At 37.1% G+C, this 24,393-nt stretch overlaps 1 protein-coding gene and 1 long non-coding RNA gene across 3 annotated transcripts in view; one reads left to right on the top strand and one right to left on the bottom strand.

Moving 5' to 3' along the window:
- Positions 1-24,393, bottom strand: part of LOC150077178 (uncharacterized) — a 184,452-nt gene that overhangs the window by 79,905 nt on the left and 80,154 nt on the right. The gene's annotated exons all lie outside the window — the stretch shown is intronic.
- LOC150077179 (uncharacterized) overlaps positions 1-24,393 on the top strand; it is a 187,800-nt gene that overhangs the window by 123,088 nt on the left and 40,319 nt on the right. For both annotated transcript variants that reach the window (XM_090386991.1, XM_090386990.1), the window contains exon 6: positions 7,732-7,867. In XM_090386991.1, coding sequence (XP_090243117.1) covers positions 7,732-7,867 — 136 coding nt within the window. The remainder of the gene's footprint in view (positions 1-7,731; positions 7,868-24,393) is intronic.

The following is a 24,393-nucleotide window of genomic DNA, read 5'->3' as shown; positions in this document are numbered from 1 at the left end:
AAAACAAGGACACCAAAACATAACACCCTTTCCATACCTATCCTAACCTATGGCTCTGAGGCATGAACAATGAGCAACGGAGATAAGAAGTTGACTGGTGTAGAAATGTGCTTCATGTGTAGAACAAAAGGGCGATATTGTTGTACACATTGGTACTAATGATATTAAGAGTAGGAGATCTGAGGACTTACTTAACAAGTACAAAGCAATGTTGGGAAAAAGTCTCAAGTTACGATTGAATATGAAAGTGTCTCCAATTCTGCCAAAGGAATCTGTGTAATTTCTCTCTCTCTCTTTCTCTCTCTCTCTCTCTCTCTCTCTCTCTCTCTCTCTCTCTCTCTCTCTCTCTCTCTCTCATACTAACATGAACTACGAGGGATAATCATTTAATTTGTGGACTGGTGCAAGATTTTATGTTTACTGTGTGAACTTTCCATAACTGCCACTAGAGGTGTGCTCTCCCTGATCGCTACTGAGCAGACTCTCTGTGCTCAGTAGCAATCCAGTACTTGTTGAGCTAGTGTTGCATGAAGAGGTTTTTTTTTTTTGTTTTTTTTTTAGCTATGTGTTACTGATGATCATTTTGAAGCAAGTATGTCGGATATACAAATTGAACAGCAATATGTGATTCTTTATTATTGTATCAGACAGTGCTTAAATGTATCAGAAACAGCTAAAGAGATGAAAGAAGTATATGGTAATGAGTGTCTTGGCACTCCAAGCGCCCTTTTGCATTTCAGATTTTTCCAAGTTTTAAACATAAATCAATTTAATTAATTAAATAAATTATGTATAATTATAAATTAATTATTTTGGCTGGTGTAGAAAGTATTCAGCTTCTTTTTTTTTTTTTTTTTAAATCAGTTTGCAATTTATTATAAATTGATCCACCCAGGACAGCCATCAGCTAATGGGTGTCTCCCCCTCCTCATTGGACTTCCTTGCACTATATGGTTAGCATTAGTTGAAGCATATGATGGAAGAAAGCAAGCTTATACAGCATCAGCCAAAAAAAACCTTCCCATTTCATCCATCTGGTCACTCCAAATGTTTGTCTAGTTCAGCCTTAAATTTATTTAAGCTATCAACTTCCACAACAACAGATGGAAGTCTTTCCATCAATTAACTACCTGCTGGCTAATAGGCACCTCCGTAGCCTGGTGGAAAGGAGCAGCAGTGCATAGCACACGCTTCTTAATTAGACCGGGGTTCGAGCCCGTCACCACCAAATACGGAGGATGCGGAAAGGTCGGGGAATGACCACGGCATATCCCGGAACAATATGGCCTTAGTTGCTAATGCTCTTAAAAAAAAAAAAAAAAAAACCAAATAACCCTGCTGGCTAAAGTCAAACTTCCGCACATCTATTCTACAATCGTCTTTCCTCAATTTGAATCTATGCCGCATCAGGTTCTTAATCTGAACAAGTGGAAGTATACCATCAGCATTGAGCCTGCTCAAACCATTCAAGGCCTTATACACCTCAATCAGATTACCTCGCAGGTGCCTAGTCTCCAGACACTATAATTTGCAGAACTTAAGCCTTTCTTCATAAGCACACCCCTTTGTTCCTCTCACCAAACTTGTTGCCCTTCTCTGTACTCATTCTAGCAACTCTACATCCTTCCTAAAATGAGGCCGTCAGACATATGCAGTACTCAGGGTGTGGCCTGACCATTGCCTTACACAAAGGGATAATCACCTCCTTGTCTCTAGCAAAATTCCTATATATCATTGACAAAACTCCATGACCTGCTCTGCTCAGAGAACTTCATATCCAACTGCACAGTTATCCCCAGGTCTTTTTCATTTTCCACCTCCCTGAGTGTAGTACCACACAGTTGGTACGTTTCTCTTGGGTTACTGCTACCCATATGCAGTACTTTTTATTTGTCAATGTTAAACTTTAGTTGCCACTTCTCAGCCCATCTGCCAAACTTTTCTAGATCCTGTTGCAGTAGCGTACTGTCTTTAGTGTCATTAACAACCCTGCCAACCTTTATATCATCTGCAAGCTAGGATATTAAGCCTGATATACCTTTATCAATACCATTGATAAATATACAAAACAACAATGGGCCCAGCACCGAATCCTGAGGGACTCCACTAATAACATTAGTCTACGTAGAGCAGTGCCCATTTATTATCACTCTCTGCCATCTCCCACTCAACCATCCCTTTATCCATTGCAGCAACTTGCCCTTAATGCCATACCGCTCCAGTTTGTACAGCAGTCTTCCATGTGCAACAGTATCAAAAGCTTTCCTGAAATCCAAGTATATGATATCAAAATTATTTTTTGCATCCAGTTCCTTTGGGACCACATCATAGTATCCAATCACATTGGTCAGACAAGACTTCTCCTTAACAAACCCATGCTGTGACTGAACTATTACTGTAGTCTTGTCTAGGTGATCCTGTATCACCTCTTTAACCAGTGACTCCATTATTTTCCCCTGAACGGAAGTTAAACTAACAGGTCTATAATTATTTGTGTCACCCTTTAAATCCCCCTTTGTGAATTGGGGATACATTTGCACATTGCCAGTCCATGGGGACCTCCTCTGAATCTAAGGATGCTATCATAATTATGGCTAATCTATCCAGTGCCTCCGTAGCCAGGTGGGAAGGAGCAGCAGTGCATAGCACACGCTTCTTGATTAGAACCGGGGTTCCAGCCCATCACCACCAAATACAGAGGATGCGGAAAAGGTCAAGGAATGACCACCGCATATTCCCGGAGCAATATGGCCTTAGTTGTTAATGCTCCTAAAAACCAAATAACAACAACAACAGCTAATCTATTCAGTGATATTAAAGGAGGCAGCAAAGGAAGCTGCCTCCTTTAATATCACTGGATAGATTCCATCCTCCCCATGGGCACCTCTGTAGCCTGGTGGGAAGGAGCAGCAGCAGTGTGTAGCACACGCTTCTTGATTAGACCGGGGTTCGAGCCCATCACCACCAAATACGGAGGATGCAGAAAGGTCAGCGAATGACCACCGCATATCCCGTAGCAATATGGCCTTAGTTGCTAATGCTCCTAAAAACCAAATAAACAAACATGCTTTTTTAAGTTTAACTTCAAAAATTTCTCCTCTCCTTTGCTCTCAGTTATTATAAAATCATTTAGCTCCCTGTTAGAGTTTGATAAACTCCTTGAATAACTTCTCAGGTGTGAATGTAGATGCAAAATACTCATTCAGTTTATCAGCTACTTTAGCAGGATTATTAATAGTCAAACCATCTATGTTACATGGACCAATCTGATTCATCCCCTTCCATCTAGAGTTTACATAAGTAAAGAACTCTTTGCTGTTTTTCTTTTCATTCTTTGCTAAAAATTTCTCGTAATCTGCCTTTGCCTGCCTAACCTCCTTTGTAACTTGATTACAGACTAGCTTATATCTGCCATAGGCTTCTGTGTCGCCTAATAATTTATATGCATCCCATTCATTTTTCTTCTCTGCCACAAGCCTCGTTAATTCATCTGCATCCATTTAGGCTTGATCAGTATTTCTTGGTATGAAAAGCCTAGTAGCTTCCAAGATTAAGTCCCTGAAGGCTTTCTATTTAGAATTCACAGTTGGTAACATCATCAGTTGATCCCACTGTATAGAATTTAAAAACTGTCTGAGATCACTGAGATCCTTTACGAAAGCATAAACCCTTCCCGTTACCCTTGAGGGTAGTTAACATCTTTAAGTAAATCCCACATCAGTATGCTGTTGTAACTGTGGTTCCTTTATCAGCAAATTCTTAATGCATGAATAATCTCTGCTGATAATCAGATCAAGAGTATTACTTCCTCTGGTTGCCCCTCGAATATGTTGCTGTAGAAAACAATCCTCCAGTAAATTCACAAAAGCCTTGCTAATGTGCGAGTGACCTATCCACAAGTTCCAGTCAATATCTAGAAAGTTAAAATCCCCCATTATAAGACATTCTGATTTACTGGCCCACTCTATTTCTCTGCACAACTGATTGTTGTACTCATCAGAGTCATTAGGCTTATAACACACTCCTCAATTTTCCCTTTCCCGGTGTTTATGTCACACCAAACAAACTCAACATTGCACTGTCCACCCATATCAACTGGATGCACTTCCTTAGATTTTGTTTCTTAACTAACAGCATAACCCCTCCCCTCTTCCTACCTGTCTATCCTTTCTGTACACATTGTACTCCCCAAATTCCAGTTCTGCATTTCTTATATCTGTGTGACACCATGTCTCTGATATCCCAACAATATCTGCCTTTGATGCCTTGATCAGGACTTGAAATTCATCAAATTTATTTACTATATTTCTAGCATTGGTATACATGCACCTGTTCTTACTCTTTGTTACCCTAACACAGCCCATGTACTTACTTGTTCCATGATGACTCCCAGCAGAGAAGTTGCTGGGGATTTCAAGAGAAATCCCCAGCAATTTCTCTCTAGACTGCTGCTCATTACAATAGAAGCAGTGCAAGAATCACTTTCGCCTCTGCCTGTGGCTACTGTTAATTTAGTCTGTGAATACCCCCAATCTAGCAGTTTTCCAACAGCCCTAACACTGCCTCGATAGCATCAGCAAATATTCTTGCACCATTTCTATTTAAGTGTATCTCATCCCTGTAGAAGCAGTCTCTCCTGTTAGCAAGCACGCACCACGCTGAAAAAAATTCTACCCCGTGAGCCTTGCACAATCTCTCCAGGGCCGAATTGATTGACAAGGCTCTCTCATTGTATACTCTCTCGTATCATGTCTGTGCAGAATTGCAGACACTTTAAATTTAACCCTAACTCACGACTTTTTTTCAGCATTAGCCTGTACTTGTTTAGTAAATCTGCAGATCTCTTACTCTTAAGGTTATTAGTGTCAACGTTTATAATAGTATCACCTTTTGTGCCCTTAAAAGATATCTGCCCTACAACGTCATCAACTTTTGCCCCTGGCAGACATACCTGGTCCTTTTCCACCTATCTTTTTTGTATAATATATTCCCTGTCTCCCTGACAATAGTCACCAACAATAACTACTTACTGTGGGACCAGCGCATTCACATTTTGCACATTTTTTTTAGACTGTGATGCGTTGGATAATGATGACTTCGGTTCTCCCGCGAGCCACAGTACTACTGTTACTTTGTGCTCGCTGCTTTTCTGCTCTAGTCTGGGTCATGATTCCGTTTAAGTATAATTTAATTAACAATGAAATTTAATGATATTAATAAATTTTACTGATTAATTGATAATACTATACTAATCTAACACGTTTCTAATACAGTGCTATGTATTTCGCTCTTTAGTTGTACGTTAAACCTTATGCTATGAAATTCTGGATTTACGTTATGGTATTCCATATCATATAATAATGGCGGCAAGTTATGAATGGTAAGATCTACGGACACTAAGTATTAACTTTCAAAATTGCTATCTGAATTCAAATAAATCAAGGAGCTTGACTAGGACTATAAATCTACTTATAGAAAATAATTTAGTATAACAATTAAGTCAGTAAAATGACTAAATATATATGAAACTTAGTGTTTGCTGGAGCTGCAAAAATCTTGGCCAACACAGTAATAACTTCATACCCGAGTACTCTAACATGACGAGTACCTGACTAGTACTCTGGAGGGAGTAATAATAATACTAAAACAAGAAATAATGAAGGCCACTCCAAATGATTGTATACTCAGAAGTGCATAAAATAACACACAAGCTAGATTATTCAGATTAATATTAGTGTTATAATGGCAGAAGAGTATAAGGAAGCAAAGCTTTACATATCATGTGTGATTACAAAAAAACATTTTGTCTCTCTGCTATCATATTATATACTTCTTCCAAAGAAAGTAATTGCTCAGTGGTCACTGTGTACGTTTTTTTTCAATACATTGATACCATGAAATACAAGTGTTCTTATAGTCTCTACCATATAAACTCCTCTGACACTGTCATCATCCTAGAGTATAAACAAAAAAATTTTAATTTTTATAATTTTACTTTAAATATACCTAGGCTCTTTTACTCTATAAGGCCTGTTCCAATAGCTGATCTTCAAACTGAAATCCCCTTTAGAAATCTAATTTCCAAACTTTTGTAGCTTACAAAACTGAAATTTCTTCCTGTATGATATGCATTTCCATTCTTCTGGAATCTCTTTATATCCATAACTACATTTATAGCCCCTCCTTTGTACTCTTTCAGGCAAGCCAATATCTTTACTGAAATAGGATCTCTGACCTCTTTATCTCTACCTGCAAAATTTGTGTATATCATTGACAGTACTCTGTTGTTCTAGCAACCTTACTGCACTGTTGAGAGCTTCCATATCCCTGTATCCATTTTAATCTTTAGCAGTGTTGATATCTCTCTCTGTCTCTCTCTCTCTCTCTCTCTCTCTCTCTCTCTCTCTCTCTCTCTCTCTCTCTCCCTCCGATTAACTTAGTTACTGGATGCAGAACTTTGCATTTACTAGAATTAAAGCTTAGTTTCCATTTTCAAACCAAATAAATTTTTGTAATAGTAACATGCTGTAGTTAGTGTTAACAACCTAGCTCAACGTGATATCACTAATATAAATTAGAAACAAAAGAGCCTCTAGCACAGCCCCTTAAAAAATCTCTACTTATAACTCTGGTCTGTCTTGTAGATTTTCCACTTATAACCACTCTTTGTTTCCTATTATTTAATTGTCCTTGTATCAACTGCAGCAGCCTATCTCCACTGGCATACTTTTTTTAAGATGTATATGTGTGACTCTAAAATCTAAGTAAATCATATCAAAGTTATTCCTTGTATTGGTTTCTTTTGAAAAGAAATAGCTTACCAGATTTGTTAACAAGAACTGCCCTTAACAAAATTGTTGAGGTTACCCTTCACAGCATCTTTTATCATATATTCCATTATTTTTCCTGTCTCAGAACTTACTTATGGGCCTGTAGCTGCCCGGTTAATTTTATAATCCCCTCTTGGTAGATATATTTATGCATTTTCCATTCTTCTGGAATACAAAGTTTAAGGATGTTTCCATTATTACAGATAGGGACTTAATGACCTTGTTATCTGCTTTTTTCAGTACAGAATAGCTAGTTAGATCATCAGCTTCTTGTGCTTTTTCACTTTTAAGCTTGATAATTCCTTCTCCATAAATTATCTTTACCACTTATCACAAATTCATTTAATACCAAATAGTTGTTAGCTGAATTAACAGTCTCGAAATCTGGCCTTGAAAAATGTTATTTTGTTTAAAATGGTGCAGGGAATCTGTTTAACATATTAATTATCTGGCAAAGCTAGTTCTACTGCTCTATTATAATGGGCTATTATGGTTCATTCCTTTCCTTTTAGTGTTCACATGTGTAAAAAATTCTTTATTATTTTTATTGGCCTCTTCGCCAAATAATTTCCATAATGAATATCTCTTTGTAGATATCTCAAGTAGCTTTCCTAGACTAATTTCATCAATTTTCTTTTGTCAGTTAAATGGACCAATTAACTGACCATATTCCATTTGAGTCATATCTTTTTATAGGTATCAAACTGCTCATAATGAGACATCCACTTCTACCATCTAGTGATATCACCTTGTTATTTCATGGCAAGAGGAGTCCAAAAACTTTTGGGTATCAACTTGTATCCCTTTTAGTATTAAGTATTTTTTTTGTTATAATAAGCATTATTTTTAAGAATAAAAATCGTTCTTATTGGCATACAACTTAATATAATACATTTTTTAGGATTGTTTGGTAATGAAAATAACATAGCAGATGATGCATATCCATTCCTTGATAAAGGAACACTAACTAATTCACACTCATTACTAGCACAGATTACAAATAAGAGATTATCCAGTGCAGATGAAAGCATAGTGAGGTAAGTTTACTTTCCCTTCAGTAAAATAACTTTATAGTATACAGAGATGGAATTTCAAGAATTATTAATATAATCAGAATTTCATTTCTGATTATATTAATAATTCCTTTTCATAATAGAAATGAATTAATGTAGTTCATAGAGGTTGCACTGCATTTAAATTGGAATTGATTGCTGTATTTATTAAAATTTTATTTTCATGATAATTATTGAAACCATTTAGCAAGTAGTTTCAATTTTTAAAATTTTCACAATCCATACCAACTGCACAGTAGACTTATAAGGTTTATATTAGTATGTCCAGTCCAATACACAAGTGTAGGGAACTTCTGGAACAGCACACTATAGAAGGGGTACCCCCAATACTTTTGGTCATATAGTCTGTGGTACTTTTATCTAGGGCCACATTGCATCTTTTTCTTATTTTTTTCTAATATATTTTTCTCTAATTGAGAACCATGCAGAATGCATAGTTATGCATTACAAGTCTACTTTCTTTGTAAAACTATAAATAAGTCTACTTTCTTTGTTGATAATAATAGGCAATAGTTACTCTAGCCATGAGCTTAGCTGTGCATGGTTAGCTGAAGCAATTCATTTAATGAAATTTGTAAGTTTGTATAAAATTACTGAGAAACAAATAACTATACATTTTAGCCCACTCTCAGGTTCTTGTTCGGTGGAATAATTTCAAATATGCTAAACTATATTATATATTTACAATAAAAATTAATGCTTTTTACTGATAGTTTACTAAGTTGGCTTTTATGGACTTCCTTGCTGAGGTAGCTGCTATAGAAATTAAACTCAATAAATCCCTTAACAGGTATCTTAATAACAGATATCTTTTATAACTACATATAGTAACTAACTGAACTTAGCAGACCTCTATAGACTGTTTGGAAGTGGATTATGTATCATAGTGCATATATTTCTTAACAAATCAAAATTTATTAAAAATTTCAACTGTTAATAGGTAGTAAATTTTCATTAACAGTTCAAGCTTTAGCAAATCAGGTTAAGAATCATTGCATATCATTTATAAGAATAATGGTAATTTTAACCCTCCAGTGTCAGTGTAATAAAAAAAATTCAAATAAGCAGGCATGTTTTTTCCATTGCATTCAATGCTTTTGGAGAGAAAAAAATGTAAGAAATAGTTTAAAATGATATACACAGTCTACAGAAATAATGAGATACCTACCTAGTAATGGGTAGGCCCACCTTTCACCCGGATAAGGGCAGTCGCACAGCGAGGCATTGAGTCCACTAGTTCACGAAAGCATTCCACAGGTATTTCCATCCATGCTTGGCACACCGCCATCCATAATTCCTTCACATTCCTGAATGGATGATCCAAAACTCGAACAAACCTTTCCACAGCATCCCAAAGATGCTCCACAGGGTTCACGTCCGTTGAATGGAGAGGCCATTCCATGGTGGGAAAATCTGCAGAATGCTCTTTGAACCATGTTCTAGTCACCATGGCTCTGTGGGGAGATGCATTGTCCTGCTGGAAGAGTCCATTGCCCTATGGGTGCACGATGACCATGAAGGAATGCAGATGGTCTGCAAGAATGGACATGTAACCTAGACCATTCAGAGATGCATCTAGACATACCAGAGGTCCCAATGTGTCAGTTGAACATGCCCCAGACCATTCAGAGATGCGTCTAGACATACCAGAGGTCCCAATGTGTCAATTGAACATGCCCCAGACCATTATCGACCGTCCACCTGCCTGAACAGTTCCTTGTTGACATGACCGGTGCATAGATTTGTTCAGTTTCTGCCAGGTACGCATCCTCCTATCCTCTTGAAATAACTGGAAATGGGACTCATCAGACCAGGAGACCCATCTCTAAGGTTCAGTGCCGATGTGATGTTCTTTCGTCCAGTTGAGGCCTAGAGTTGTGTAGTGGTGTTAGCAATGGGACTCTGGTGGGTTGGCGGCTCCCATAACTTATTGTGGCTAATGATTGCCTGATGGTCTTGGTGGAGATGTTTCTGGCACCTCCCTCGTTGAAGTTGACAGTGATTTGTGCCTCTGGTTTGCTGAAACAATGTGAGACAAACATTGACAGCCACATTCATCCACCAGCTTTCTCCGCCCACAGCACTGTCCACGATGAGATGTTATTCCAGAAATGGCGTATTCCTGATACATTCTTGATACTGTCGAACGGAGATAGTGTAATTTCTGTACCACCTCCGCGATAGAGTGACCCCATGCATCGGGCACCCACTATCATCCTTCTTTCAAAGTAATGATGCAATGTATCTATATACCTGCCAAGCGGTGGGTTTGTTACATTAGCAAGATGGGTGACAGTGTCTTGTTGCCCAGGAACCAGGTATCCCATGAATTCTGTCCTTCCAGTGTACTTTGTAATGATATCTTTATTCTAAAACATATTGAATAATAAGGTTAAATAACATCTTTAGTCTTGTTATCCAAAAAAAGTGCTTCCCAACCTTACTTATAGTGAGAAAACTGAGGTCAAAACAAATTGAGGCGAAAGTCAATTTCTAGGAAAATGATATGCAAGTAGGGATGTTGCACATTTTGTACACCAATATGGAGAGATCTGATTTTTATTCATTTGTACTTCTCCAATTTAAAAAAGAAAAATCAATGATGAAGACCATGCTACAGTCATATTAAAGTTCACATTGATATAATTAATGGAATTAGAACTCAGTTGAACCCAATGCAATACAGAAAATTCAATTTCATATTTAAATTGTATTTTCTGTATTTTCCTTTCTTTCTCCTCACGGAATCTTCTGCTAAACTCTACTCTCAGTTATTAACAGCTTTATTTCTTTAAATATATCATAAATTGGAGGCAAAGCTGTGGATGCTGAGCAAGTGAAATGTTAAACAGCATAAGATTGAGTATGAAATAGCCCTTTCTTTAAAACAGATTTCCTGCAAATGGCCTAAACTAGGCTCTTCAAAAATGTGAGAAAACAGACTTGGATACCTTGCCAGCAAATTGTTTCAGCCTGAGCCATGAAAATAAATAGAAAGAATACAATTCATAACTTTAAATGATGAACTAAAAAAATTAATTCAGTCATAACTTTAAAAGATGAACAAAATAAGGCCTTGTAACTAACCTATCAGCAAATCAAATCACTTTTGTGAATGTGGGGAAGGAGAAAAATAATCATGAGCAAGTTCAGAGCCTGAAATGAGAAACAACTGTATAATATAGACAGTCCATTATGTTTCAACAAATTTTTTCTTATGTTTATTGAATTATTTCATTTCCTGTGATTAATAGTAGTTGAATATAAATAACTAATTAGCTTTTCACCAATTAATTCATGATAAATAAGAAGTAATTATTTTCACTGCATACCTCATAACATAATATTCACTCAACTTTCCTCCTGGATTTTAGTAAAAAATTGTGAAATATGAGTACAATATTTATTTCGTGGAGTCTTCTGTGATTAAAAGAATAAACAAATAGTTTGTTATTTATATGTTTAATAAATTAATAACAAAAAAGTCAACTCTTCTTACTAAAGGGTTTGAGGTTATCTAGACCATATCTTGTAGGCTAGGCCTGTGGTGGGGAACTGACTGGGGTTCCACATCCAGTGGCCATTCCTCGCCCTCTTGTGGTGTAACCTGTTAGTAAGGAGCCAGCTATATGGCTACTGAATGAATAAGGATGGGCAGCCCATCCTTGTTCATTCAGTAGCCATATCATCCTAAAACCTTATGATCATAGTAGAACAAAGAAACTGAGACTCATACTACTTTGAATGTTGCTAGAATCAACAAGATCATCACTGTGCTTGTCAGAAACTGGGAAGTACAGTGCTAAATATGCTCTTGGAACAACCTTAAGATGGGAACCATCAGCATCAAAAGCTTAAATGACAAAGAAATGGAATTAGCAGAAGAACTAAATCAATAAGAAAGGGTGCTTACTCTAGCTAGCAGTGCTGTATTTAAGCTTAAGCTAAATAAGTCATGCCTTGTGATTTCGGTACTTGGGGAGGGCTTGCTGTTTCCTTATGTGAGGGGGAAATCTATAATTACATAGTTTGGGACTTTTTATATTTGTTTTAGGGCATCATCATCATGTATAAATCTTGCCCTGCTGGTTATGGCAAAAGACCTAACAGGAAATAGGACAGCATGGAAAAAATAGTAAAAATGGAAGGCTGGTAATTCAAGAGGACTGGTATGTATTACCATAGTGACGTGTACATTCACTGAATATAATAGATTAGGATGATGATGATGAAATCTTCAAAGAGTATTGACTACTTTTTTTTGAAGAGTAGATGGATAGCACTTTAACCAAGAATATTTTTCTTTACATCAACCACATTGTCCATTCCTTCTTCCAATATTTATAAAACATTTTCAGTTTGCGACTAGTTGTGTATAAATAGCATTAGATATGTACAAAAGAAAAAAAGTTAAATTTCTTAATATTATAATAAAAATTGCTACTCTGTGTTCTATTTTTCTGGCATTCTGGAAGCTTTGTTCCTTCCATTCATAATGACATGCTTAGGATTAAGGTGACTAACTTAAATGACTTCATTATCCACGATTCAATCTAAAATAATTTTTAATTTGAATAGCATCACCAAAGAGGCAACTCTACTATTCAATTAAAAACTGAGACATTGCCGTTACAGCGCAGCCTTTTCATGATTTTCTTATAATACAATATTGTTATAATGGGGAAATCTTCAGAAAAAAGAAATAATAAACAAATATAGTACAAACCCTTAAATCAGGCAGCCTTGTTGCTGGACCATTATCATATTTTTTTAATAAAACCTCATCTGTAGTATTGCTATGTCTATTATTGCATAATATAAATATTGTGTAGCACACTAATTTTTTTTTGCTATAATATACATATCAATACCAAATATATGCTTATAAAATAAAGGGCTGTGGATGTAATTAAATGAAGAGTACAGTAAATACTAGCCTAATAACTTTCAAAGGTACAGAAATTTGTTTTTGGCATTTTTTTTTTTTTTTTTTTTGTTAGTTGTTGGCGCATAGGCTTCTGTGGCCATAATGCACCTCCCAAGGTTTTTGCAATACTTTGATCCAAGCCCGAGGCGGGAATCGAACCTGCGACCTTTGGGTTGCCAGGCAGGCACTTTACCCACCCAGCTAGCCCGGTCGGCTGTTTTTGGCATGCTCCTATTCATATAGCCATTATGATTTATGAACACCATGCGTCTCAGGGATGCATGGTGTTCGTAAATCACATAGTAACAACTGTGATTATTACGGATTAATTATATTTTAATTACTCCCAAATATTATATATCAAACCATTAAAAATGTTGCTTGCAAGAACATACTAATGATGTGAAACATTTTCTTAAATCTGTTCTCAAGGCTACAGTATTGCTTTCATTTGAAGTAATTTCACTTCCTGAGGGCAGTTTTAAAAGTCAACTTTATGGCCACTTTTAAAATCCAAGGATAATGTATTGTTTGAGTCATTTGAGTCATCAACAAGCCTAGTTTGAAAGCTTTCAAATTTATTGTATGGTTGACCAAGAGGTGCAAGGGTAACAAAGCTTACCCTTGGTGTAAGCACTATTCAGATGTGTTCAGAAGTTATGCAAGACACAGAAAATGTTGAATTGTCTCCATGTCAAATTTTTTCTTGTATCAATTTTTTTATGATTCGTCATGATAATTACAAAGGTTGGTTAGGCAAGATATTCCCTTTGCAAACTAATGTTATGATCCATTAACACGTTCGCATCTGCCTGTATTTGAGAGAGAGAGAGAGAGAGTGCATTCAATGTGCCATAATTTTTTTTAGAATTTTGAGAAACAATAACATTCCAAAAATTCATAAATAATAGTTAAAAAGTAATTATGAATTCATAGCTAAAAGCAAACACTTACTTTTGGGCTGAGCTGTAAATCAGAACGAACCTCAAGATTTTATCAAACGTTTATTCAGTATACATAAACTAACTCTCAGCACTTACAAAAAACAAAAATGTGTACAAAACTATAAACAAAAACTGGGCATTGCTGCTAATAACCCAGAGTTCAATCAGTGTGCCAATAGACTTGAGCAGATGTTAATTTCATGTGCTTTTTACTTTTACAGCACTCATTTATTGGCCACTTAAGAATGACCACCCATATGCATTACAACATAGCACTTGGGTATTTTTTGAACATTTACATGCATAATGATACATCATTTGTAGTGCCATTTGATGCTTATATGCATCAGAAGCAGTGAATGTGTTAAGGATATCATTCCTATCAAGATGGGCCACTAACCACAGACCACTGATTTTTCCTACCACTGAAGTCTACTCGCAAGTCTGTATTAGCCCATTACCTCTTTTGCATCTCCTTTGTAGACTGGGAAGACATTAGCACTTCTCCAGTCCAAGGAATCCTGGAACCTAATAAGGATTTCATTAACATTCCCAACCAAGCTGATTGCATTCACATGTGGCCTTTTTTAATACAAGATGAATATTATTCATCCCAGAATCTTACTTTCCTTCACCTTCAGGAACTTTTCTAATAGACTTTGCAATAGATCTGATAGACTCTGATTATATCACTTATTTTACAACATTCTGTCCTATGATTCAAACAGCATTTCAACTATAAACTCTAACATCTTTATCCCAATAGAATTTGCTGATGAAGGGGCCCATTTAACCCTGAAAGCTTCACGCCATTTGTTACTAAAAGTTTTTCACTGAATTATACAGTATTTATCTCTTTATGCAATGGAATCCAGTACAACAGGCCCATTTATTTTCATAAATATTATTTGTGTGCCATTTCTGCTGAGCTTTCTGGGATTCTTTCACAAGTAAAGTCTATCTGATTCACCTTATTCTTTTTTGTATTTAAACAGAACATCTTGCCCCATTCTTAGCTCTGTTAGCAAGCAATTTCTTTTATTCAGCTTTTGTCCATCTTACTCCACAAGTTGTTTATTATGCATTTTCTTGGTTTTGTTACACATATCCTTATAATTCTGATATAAATTGTTTTATATCAGAATTATAAGCTGAATCCTTAATCTCTCTTTTCACCCATTTTGGCATCTTCTTTCATGCAACTTCTTCACTGGAACAAATGTTTTGATGGCTTCCAGAATGTATCTTTTGAATACATCCTGGATACCACCAAGGTGTATTCAAAAGATACAGCCTGGTGGCCTCTTGAGTTAATAGAATTCAAGAAATACCTCAAACTATAGTCTCTCTCGCGCTCTCTCTCTCTCTCTCTCTCTCTCTCTCTCTCTCTCTCTCTCTCTCTCTCTCTCTCTCTCTCTCTCTCGAAATTGAAGCCCTTGCCTGTTCATTTGACAACAGAGTACTATCCTTATTATATTATGGTTACTACCTACTATTTTTTCCTGCACTGTCAAGTTTCTGATGCAGTTGAATCCATTATGAGAGCCAGTTTGAGGATATTAGAATTCCATTTAATTTCTTGCACATGCTGGAATAAATAACAATCCAGATGGTTGTTCAGATTTCTTAAAACTATTTGGATGATTATTTATTTTCAGTCTATAAGAGCTAAATTGAAGTCACCCATAATAAGGCAATCATGATTACCCATTCAGTTTTCTGAAGATATTTCGTAATAATCCTCAGAATCGTTTGGTCTGTAACATACTCCACTGTCATCTTCACTTTACTGCAAGTCATATCACAAATTTCTACAATACAAGATGCTAATGAGGTATAGTATGTGCAATTTTTTTCCTATTTAAAACTAAAAATGACTTTTTAGCCAACCTTGCTTGAAAAAAAACAAAAAAAAAAAAAAAAAAAAAAAAAACAGGTAGTTAAGCTTAGCTTACCTTTCTTGAAATTAATCTCTTTCTTTCCTTTTCATAAATTTTAAAAACTCATAAGGCAAACATAATAAATTTCTGTTAAATAACTGGCTTAAGCCAAAATTGGTTTAATTTTTCTAAAAGTAGGCTCTGTAGATTTAATTCAAATAAAAGTTGTAAATTGATTTTAATTAATGTTATTTACAACATGAAAATTTATTGACAATGTTGAACAGTAAAGCTACTAAAACCATAAGCCAAAGCAATATGAATAAAAATATAGCCCAAGACACAATTTTATACAAGACTTCCACTGAATTCTCAGAATTCTTACTGAGTAACATGATCAGGCTCAAACAGAGGCTTAGCAGTTACACAATTATTATACACATGTTGGTTTCTTGATATTTTTTGTAGGCCTATATATGCATAAAAAGTGTTATTTTTCAAACCAAAAATAAAGAATAAAATTTACCTCTTTAACATGAAACCCGTGCTTGTTGTTTGCTGCACAAATACTCAATTCTGGGTCAAACTTGAGATAAGCACTTGTGGATTTCATCTTCCACTGAAATGAAATAATTTCTGTTCTTGCTCTTGATTTTTAACAAGCATCAGCTTGTTAAACAAGAAAAAGCTTGCTCACATATGTAAGAAGTTGAAAACTGCAGCAAAATGTTGATTGCTTTCCTATGAATGGCAGGATATTCTTCTTTCAAAGAAATCCAGAACTTGTCTAGGCTAGGGGCAGGTCAGTAAATCTCATCTTGAGTGTACGATCAGACTGCAGCTCACAATGTCTTCCTCTTCTCTCAAAGTCAAGTTCTCAGGCTGAGCAGAAGATTCAGAGAAAGGAATCCCTCACCCAGTCATACACTTGTGTTGAAAGGGAGGGAAAATACTATACAATTTTGTTCTGCAGTTCTTCCAGGTGGTTTTAATAAGACTTGAGACTTGCTGATATCCTTCCTCACTCTCAAGTCCAAGCAGCAATAAAATCATTTCAAGATTTCCTTTTGCAACAGGATTTTTCAAAAGAGTCAGTTTCCTTTTAAATCCAAGAATCTTGTCACTTGAAGTCAAAACATTTTCTCAAGGGCCTTGCAGAGATTTGTTCAACTGGTTCATGTGATGAAAAATGTCTGCTAAGTCTAGTTTCTGCAGCCATTCTTAATCTTCAAAGCACTCAGCAAAATCTGGCCTACTATTTTCTTGAAGTACTCCTGCAATTCACCTTTCATCTCAAACACCCTGTTGAGAACTATTCCTCTGTTAAGCCACAGGATTTCTGTATGCAGCAGGAGATTTATGTGCTCTTTGTCCAAGGTTTTGACACATTTTTTAAACATTCTCGAGTGAACTAGTCTTTGTTTAATAAAGTTAACTATTGTAGCATCATCCAGAATCTTTTTTTGTTTCATCTACGAGAGTTTTTGACATCAGCACTGTGACAACATCAAGATTTTCTTTTTTTACAAGGGGGGGCGAAACGTCTCGTGAAGCCAGTCATTGATGGGGGCCACCATCAGTACAGATGCCAACATAGTTCCTCCAAGACAGACCTTTTGTTTCCAGATATGAAGAGAAGACATTAAATATATCTTGGCCTTTGCTTGTTTCAGGCAGCTCTTGCAGCAGAAAAGTGTTCTTGAATTTCACCATTTACGAATCTTACAAATGCTACAGCATTACATTTATTGGTGAAATCTGTTGACTCATCAACCTGGATAAAAGCTGTTGTTTTTCAGTTTATTACACAAAACCTCTTCAGCATCATGTGACTTGCCATCAGTACATTGACTTATCGTACCATTTGAGAGTGGAACCTTTTCAGTCTCTTGTAGTGAATCTTGTTCTAGCATTTTACTCACTACAATATTACATGCTGGCATTATTAGATTCTCACCAACTGTATGACTTTTCCTTTTCTGGGCAATAAGTTCTGCTACTTAATTTCTGTTCTTAAGTTCTGCTAAATAACTTGCTTCCTGAGCCTTTTCACTGAATGTGACTTTTTTTAACAAAAGCTTTGCTATTTGTTTTGAGATTCCAATAGCTGTTTAAAATAATCAGCACCTTTACTTGTCAGATGGCTGTGATTTGTAATTGTCGTTTCAATTTTTCTGGAGCCATTGCTGCATTTGTAAGTTGTTTGCCACAGATGACTCACAGTGGAATAGGACAACTTTGATTACCAGCTGATGTAAAACCCATTGATAAGTAGCTTTCATTGTAAAGATGGACTTTTTTGTATCCCTTGTTGCACTAGTGCAGCAAAATGACTCAGAAGATTTTAATTCTTCATCACTAACCTTATCAGAATTGCCCGTAGACTTGCCTAGAATCCTCCTTTTTCCATCTCACACCTCATCTTCAAAAATCGTCACATTGAACTGTCAGACATGTTTGTAAAACACAATAAAATACAAAACAGAAAGGCATATTTATTTAAACAGCTACAAAACAGCAAACAAACAAACATGCCTTAGTGTGCAGCAACAAAAATAAAGTTACACAGCTCCAAAGCAGAGACAAAATACAAATTTCATCAGGCAATAAATGGAAAAAGTACATAAATGAAGAAAAAAGCAATTTAAAGGCTCAGGTAACGGGTGCGGTTAGAGATTTCAGTTGCCACTTGAAGTGTCCAGGAGTATCAAATATCTCCAAGTTTGCTTTATTAATTGATCTTCCAGTCCTGTTGTAGTAGTTGTAATATCCATAATTTGTTCTTTCATAGGAAGATTTCTTAAAGCTCTTTTCGGTGCATTGAAGTTAATTTGTGAGATGAGGTAAGTGCAATTTATGGTGCCATTAACCAGCTGGTTAAATAGGAGTAGATCGGCTTTCTCTCTTTTATACTCTTGGTAAGATTTCTCATTGTATTTTAATCCATGTTTAAAACAGACGTATTGCATTGCTCATTTCATGCTCACTGAAAATTGCATTACTATTTTCAATTTCTTGTTTTTGGTAAGCTGCATGTGGGGACCACACCTAGGAGGCATATTCTAGGGCTGGCCTAACATAAATTTTGTGAAGAAATATGAATAGTGCCAATTGATCGAAGTCTTGGTTAATTCTTTTAAGAAATCCTAGTTTTTTGCTAGCTGCCCTCACAATGTTTGAGACATGGATATCAAAGGAAAGTGATTCTTTGATGAAAATGCCCAAATTTTTGGCAGAACTAACTTTTTTGATTGCCTTGTTGTTGATGCAATAAGAAAAGTTGTTTTTTTTTGTGTGTGTGTGTGTACATTGCCAAAACTCATCAGCTCACACTTATTTTCATTGACAGCCATTCTATTCTCATTCAGCCACTGAATTACTCATTGCAGAGCTTCGTTAAGAATGGCATAGTCGTTGGTATTGCGAATAGCTTTGTAAATTTTTATGTCATCTACAAACATGTTGATTTTAATTTGGTAGTCTCCGAGAGTAGTAGTAGTAGTGGCATGTGATGCAAGAAAGCAAGTATATGAGCTTATGCAGCATCAGGTCGTTGACGTAGATTCAGAAATATCAGCGGGCCCAAGGAAGATCCTTGCGGGATACCCATCTTGGGTTTAAAAGGATGTGAGATCTTACCTTTAAAAGCCACCACCATTTTTCTCCCTTCCAAGTAGTTTTCTATCCAGTCAAGAGCCTGTCCTCTGAGCCCATAATGATCCAGTTTAATTAGCATTTTAGCATTAGCATTAGTAGAGGCATATGATGCAAGAAAGCAAGCTTATTCAGCATCAGCCAAAAAAAAAAAACCCTCTCCCATTTCACCCCTCCGTTCGTTCGAAATACCTGTCCAGTTGAGCTTTAAATTTGTTTAGGCTATCAACTTCAACAACAAGTGATGGAAGTCGGTTCCACCAACCAACCACCCGCTGGCCAAAGGCAAATTTCCGCACATCTATCCGACATCCGTCCTTCCTCAATTTGAATTTATGCCCTCTGAGGTGATTATTCTGAGAAAGATGAAGAATCCCATTGGCATTGAGCATGCTCAAACCATTCAAAGCCTTATACACCTCTATCAGATCACCTCGCCGGTGCCTAGTCTCCAGACTCTGTAATTTGCAAAACTTAAGCCTTTCTTCGTAAGAGCAACCCTTTGTTCCATTTACTAATCTTGTTGCCCTTCTCTGTACCCGTTCCAGCAGCTCTACATCCTTCTTGAAATGAGGCCTTCAGACCTGTATACAGTACTCAAGATGTGGCCTAACCATTGCCTTATACAAGGGAATCACCTCCTTATCCCTGCTAGAAAAATTCCTGTATATCATTGACAAGACACCATGAGCTACTCTTGCAGCTCGTCTGCACTGCTCAGAGAACTTCATATCTGCCTGCACAATTACCCCCAGGTCCTTTTCATTCTCCACCACTGTCAGTGTAGTACCGCAGAGTTGATACATTGCTCTGGGGTTACTGTTACCCATATGTAGTACTTTACATTTGTCAATGTTAAACTTCATTTGCCACCTCTCAGCCCATCTGTTCAACCTTTCCAGATCCTGTTGCAGCAGCATAGCGTCAGTAGTGTCCTTAACGACCCTGCCAACCTTTGTATCATCTGCAAACTTAGACATTAAACTTGATATCCCATCATCAATATCATTCATAAACACCGAAAACAACAATGGACCCAACACTGAACCTTGAGGAACTCCACTAATAACATTAGTCCACGTTGAGCAGTGTCCATTGATTACCACTCTCTGTCTTCTGCCACTCAACCATCCCCTTATCCATAGCAGCAATTTGCCTCCAGTGCCACACTGCTCCAATTTGTGCAGCAGTCTTCCATGTGCAACAGTATCAAAAGCCTTTCTAAGATCCAAATATATAATATCAAAGTTATTCCCTGCATCCAGTTCTTTTGTGACTACATCATAGTATCCAATCAAATTGGTCAGGCAAGACCTGCCCTTAACAAAACCATGCTGCATCTGAGCTATAACTGAATTCTTGTCTAGATGATCCTGCAGTGCTTCTTTAACCAGTGCCTCCATTAATTTACCTGGAACAGAAGTTAAACTAACAGGTCTATAATTACTTGTGTCAGCCTTTGATCCTCCTTTGTGAATTGGGGTTACATTTGCACATCTCCAGTCTATGGGTACCTCCCCTGAGTCCAAAGAAGCTCTCATAATTATGGCTAGGGGTTTGCATACTTCCTTTGCTGCCTCCTTTAATATAACTGGATAGATCCCATCCACCCCAGGTGCCTTTTTTATGTTTATCCTCAACAATCTCTTCTCCACTTTCCTCTCAGTTATTACAAAATCATCCAGCTCACTGCCAATGTTTACTTTACCTACATCATTCTCCTTCCTGAATAACTCCTCATGCGTGAATGTAGATGCAAAATACTCGTTTAGATTGTTAGCCACCTGAGCAGGATCCTCAACTGTTGAACCATCAATATCCAGTTTACCAATCTGATTCACCCCTTTCCTTCTCGAGTTCAAGTATGTAAAGAACTCCTTTCTGTTTTTCTTTGCATCCTTTGCCAAGGATTTTTCGTAGTCTGCCTTTGCCTGCCTAATCTCCTTTGTGACTTGGTTACAAGTCACAAATTAATTAATTTTTGATGAACTACCTTGTTGAAGGCTTTGCTTAATTCAAGGAAGATGGTGTTGATTTGTTCTCCTTCGTCAAGCGCCTGGGATATATCTGATACAAAAGAGGTCATATCAGTGCAGGTGAAACATCCCTTGATAAATCCCTGCAAAATCCGACAGATTAAGTTTCATAAAATTAAATAGCTGCAGTTATCTTTGAGAGTGTATTTAATTGACAAATTGGTCTTTAGTTATTGGGTGAGAATGGGTCTCCTTTTTATAAATAGGGGTAACAAAAGCCTTTTTTAGTTTAGTGGGATAGATTCCACTCTCAAAGAATAATTTTATTAAGTGAAGGAGTGGCTTAACTAGTGTAGTTCCACATTTTTTCCAAAAAAACAGTAGGGATATCATCTGGACCTTGTGTGAGGTCCTTTTTCATACTGTGGATTGTGCCCAACAATTCTGCTTGGTGTATTTCAAATACTCTTAATGTATCAATGTAATTGAGGGGGAAAATTTCATTAACTTCAGGTAAGTTGTCTGAATCTGTTTTTCAAACCTGCTAGCAAGGTAGTTCATCTCAGACATAGATGAAAGACCTTTGGGGATATGTTGTTGTTTGTTTGTTTGTTATTTGGTTTTTAGGAGCATTAGCAACTAAGGCCATATTGCTCCGCGATATGCGGTGGTCATTCCCTTGACCTTTCCACATCCTCCGTATTTGGTGGTGACGGGCTTAAACCCCGGTCTAATCAAGAAGCGTGTGCTACGCACTGCTGCTCCTTCCCACCTGGCTACGGAGGCGCCCCTTTGGGGATATCCAGCGTGTTTACAGCAGCGCTTTGATTTTTTGCCTTGAAATAACTGAATATAGGCTTCATATCTTTTGCCTCAAAGACTCTTCTTTCAACGATAAATAACTACAACAAATAACTAAACAAGAAAATTGCAAAAAAAATACAAAAACTTCCTAATACAATTCACTTCTAACCTACACAATCCACGTTTTGCAACGTTTATAACGACAGCAGTTGGGGGAAATAATTCAGGAGGGAGAGAGGCTGACATCATCAGCCTGCCGTCCTCCCCTCCGTGCAATACAGCACTCACCAATTATCAACAGCCTCCCCTACCTTGCATCAAAAACTGAGAATGGACTCAACTAAGTGAACACAGTCCTACTGTGCTCTGCCATATTGGGCCATACTGCCAATTGGATATATCCTCTGAACCTACGTACAGTCCTGCTATTACTGGTGGGCAAGGACTGTCAACACCTGACTGGACTATCAGCGGAATACCGCAGCCAAGAGTCCTTGGAAAACTTGCACTAGGCTCCCTTGCCTAGTGCCCTTTTACCACCCCACCCTCACCCCTTTTTTTGCCTGGTGGAGTTCAACTTCACCTTACCTTGGGGATTCCTTCACATACTTCCCACATATTTCTAACTGTTTCCCCCCTTTCATCTCTAAACCCCACACACACTAACTTTTTTTTTGTCTCTATCAGGAAGCTCAGGTGGCCCTGGTAGAGACAAGCTAGAGAATATGGGACTGCCTGGCTTACCTCTCAGAGGTAGTGGTGGGCAATGGGGATCCCACTAAGAGCCTTGCGGCAGAAAGCCAGATGAACAACACAACACAACCCTACACCTACACAAAACATCACACAACTGACTTACACAGAGTTCTGTTTTACCGCACAAGGGAAACAATGGTGCAGCTGTGGGAAACCACAGGTGGTGCCCACAACCCAAAGACTATGCCATACGGGACTGAAAGACCTGTAATGAAATTGCTAATAGGCCTACTCGGTCACTGTCCATCACTGCATTGCGCAAAGTTCAAAAAACAAGATTTATTTATTTATTTTTTTTATTTTTTTTTTTTTTCAATCATAATCTCTTGCGGAACCCCAAGCGATATCTCACAGAACCCTGGTTGAGAAACCCTGCTATAGAGACTCAACTTCTATCTGAACTGTGTTTGCCATTGTGAACAGTCTGTTCACTTTCAATTTCAAGAAGTCCTTTGATAAGAAGCATCCCTTTGACACTCTGTATTTCTTCTGAACACAATGTACTCACCATAAAGAAAATCATAGTATCTCCTATTTCTTAAAAATGCCATGTCTCCATTAATCTAGTAGGACAATGGAAACATGGTATTTTTAAACATTCGTAGAGGCATATGATGCAAGAAAGCAAGCTTATGCAGCATCAGCCAAAAAAACCCTTCCATTATTTGTTCCAAATTGCCTGTCCAGCTTAGCCTTAAATTTATTTAGGCTCTCAACTTCCACAACAAAAGATGGAAGTCTGTTCCACCAGTCAACTGCCTGCTGGCCTAAGGCAAATTTCCACACATCTATTCTACAACTGTCGTTTCTTAATTTGAATCTGTGCCCCCTTAGGTTCTTAATCTGAGCAAGAGGAAGAATCCCATCACCATTCCCATCAGTAATGGCAAATGGTGAAAGAAAGAAAGCTTATGTAGCTTTAGTCAAACAAAAAAAAAAAAAAAAAAAAACCTACAGTTTTCCCATCCGTACCCTCCACGATTTGTCTACTTCTCCCTTGAATTTATTCAACCCATCCAATTTCACAACGACAGATTGTTCCAACAATCAACCACCTGCTGGCTGAAGGCAAACTTCCATACATCTTTCCTGCAACCATCCTTCCTCAACTTGAATTTATGCTCCCTCATGTGTGTAGTCTTAGCAAGTTTAAGAATATCATTAATATTACTCAATCCAGTCAAGACTTTAAACATCTCATTCATATCTCCTCGCAAGTGCCTGGTCTCCAGATTTTTTTTTTTTTTTTTTATGTGAACCCCAAACACGAGAGGTATTAGAACCTATAGTACTTTGTACCGTGCTTGGGTTGGAGGTTGAGAAGACGAAAGAAGATATTTGTTGACATTGGACTTGAACTTCTGTAGATTGTAATGTTCAGGAAATACATATGAAGGAAGGTTGTTCCAGAAAACGGCAGTTGAATGAATAAATGAGAAAGATGAAAAGTTGGTTCTGTGGGTTTGAAGTTGGACAGTAAATGGATGTTGGCTGGTGGCTGCACGTGTTCGGACTGTTTTGAAAGAGAGAGCGGGAATTATAGAAGCCA

Source organism: Mastigoproctus giganteus, chromosome 12, assembly GCF_048544385.1.
Source record: "Mastigoproctus giganteus isolate SK-2022 chromosome 12, ASM4854438v1, whole genome shotgun sequence".
In the NCBI taxonomy this organism is placed as follows: Eukaryota; Metazoa; Arthropoda; class Arachnida; order Uropygi; family Thelyphonidae; genus Mastigoproctus; species Mastigoproctus giganteus.
The sequence above is the reverse complement of the archived record's forward strand: the minus strand, read 5'-3'. Positions and strand labels throughout refer to the sequence as shown.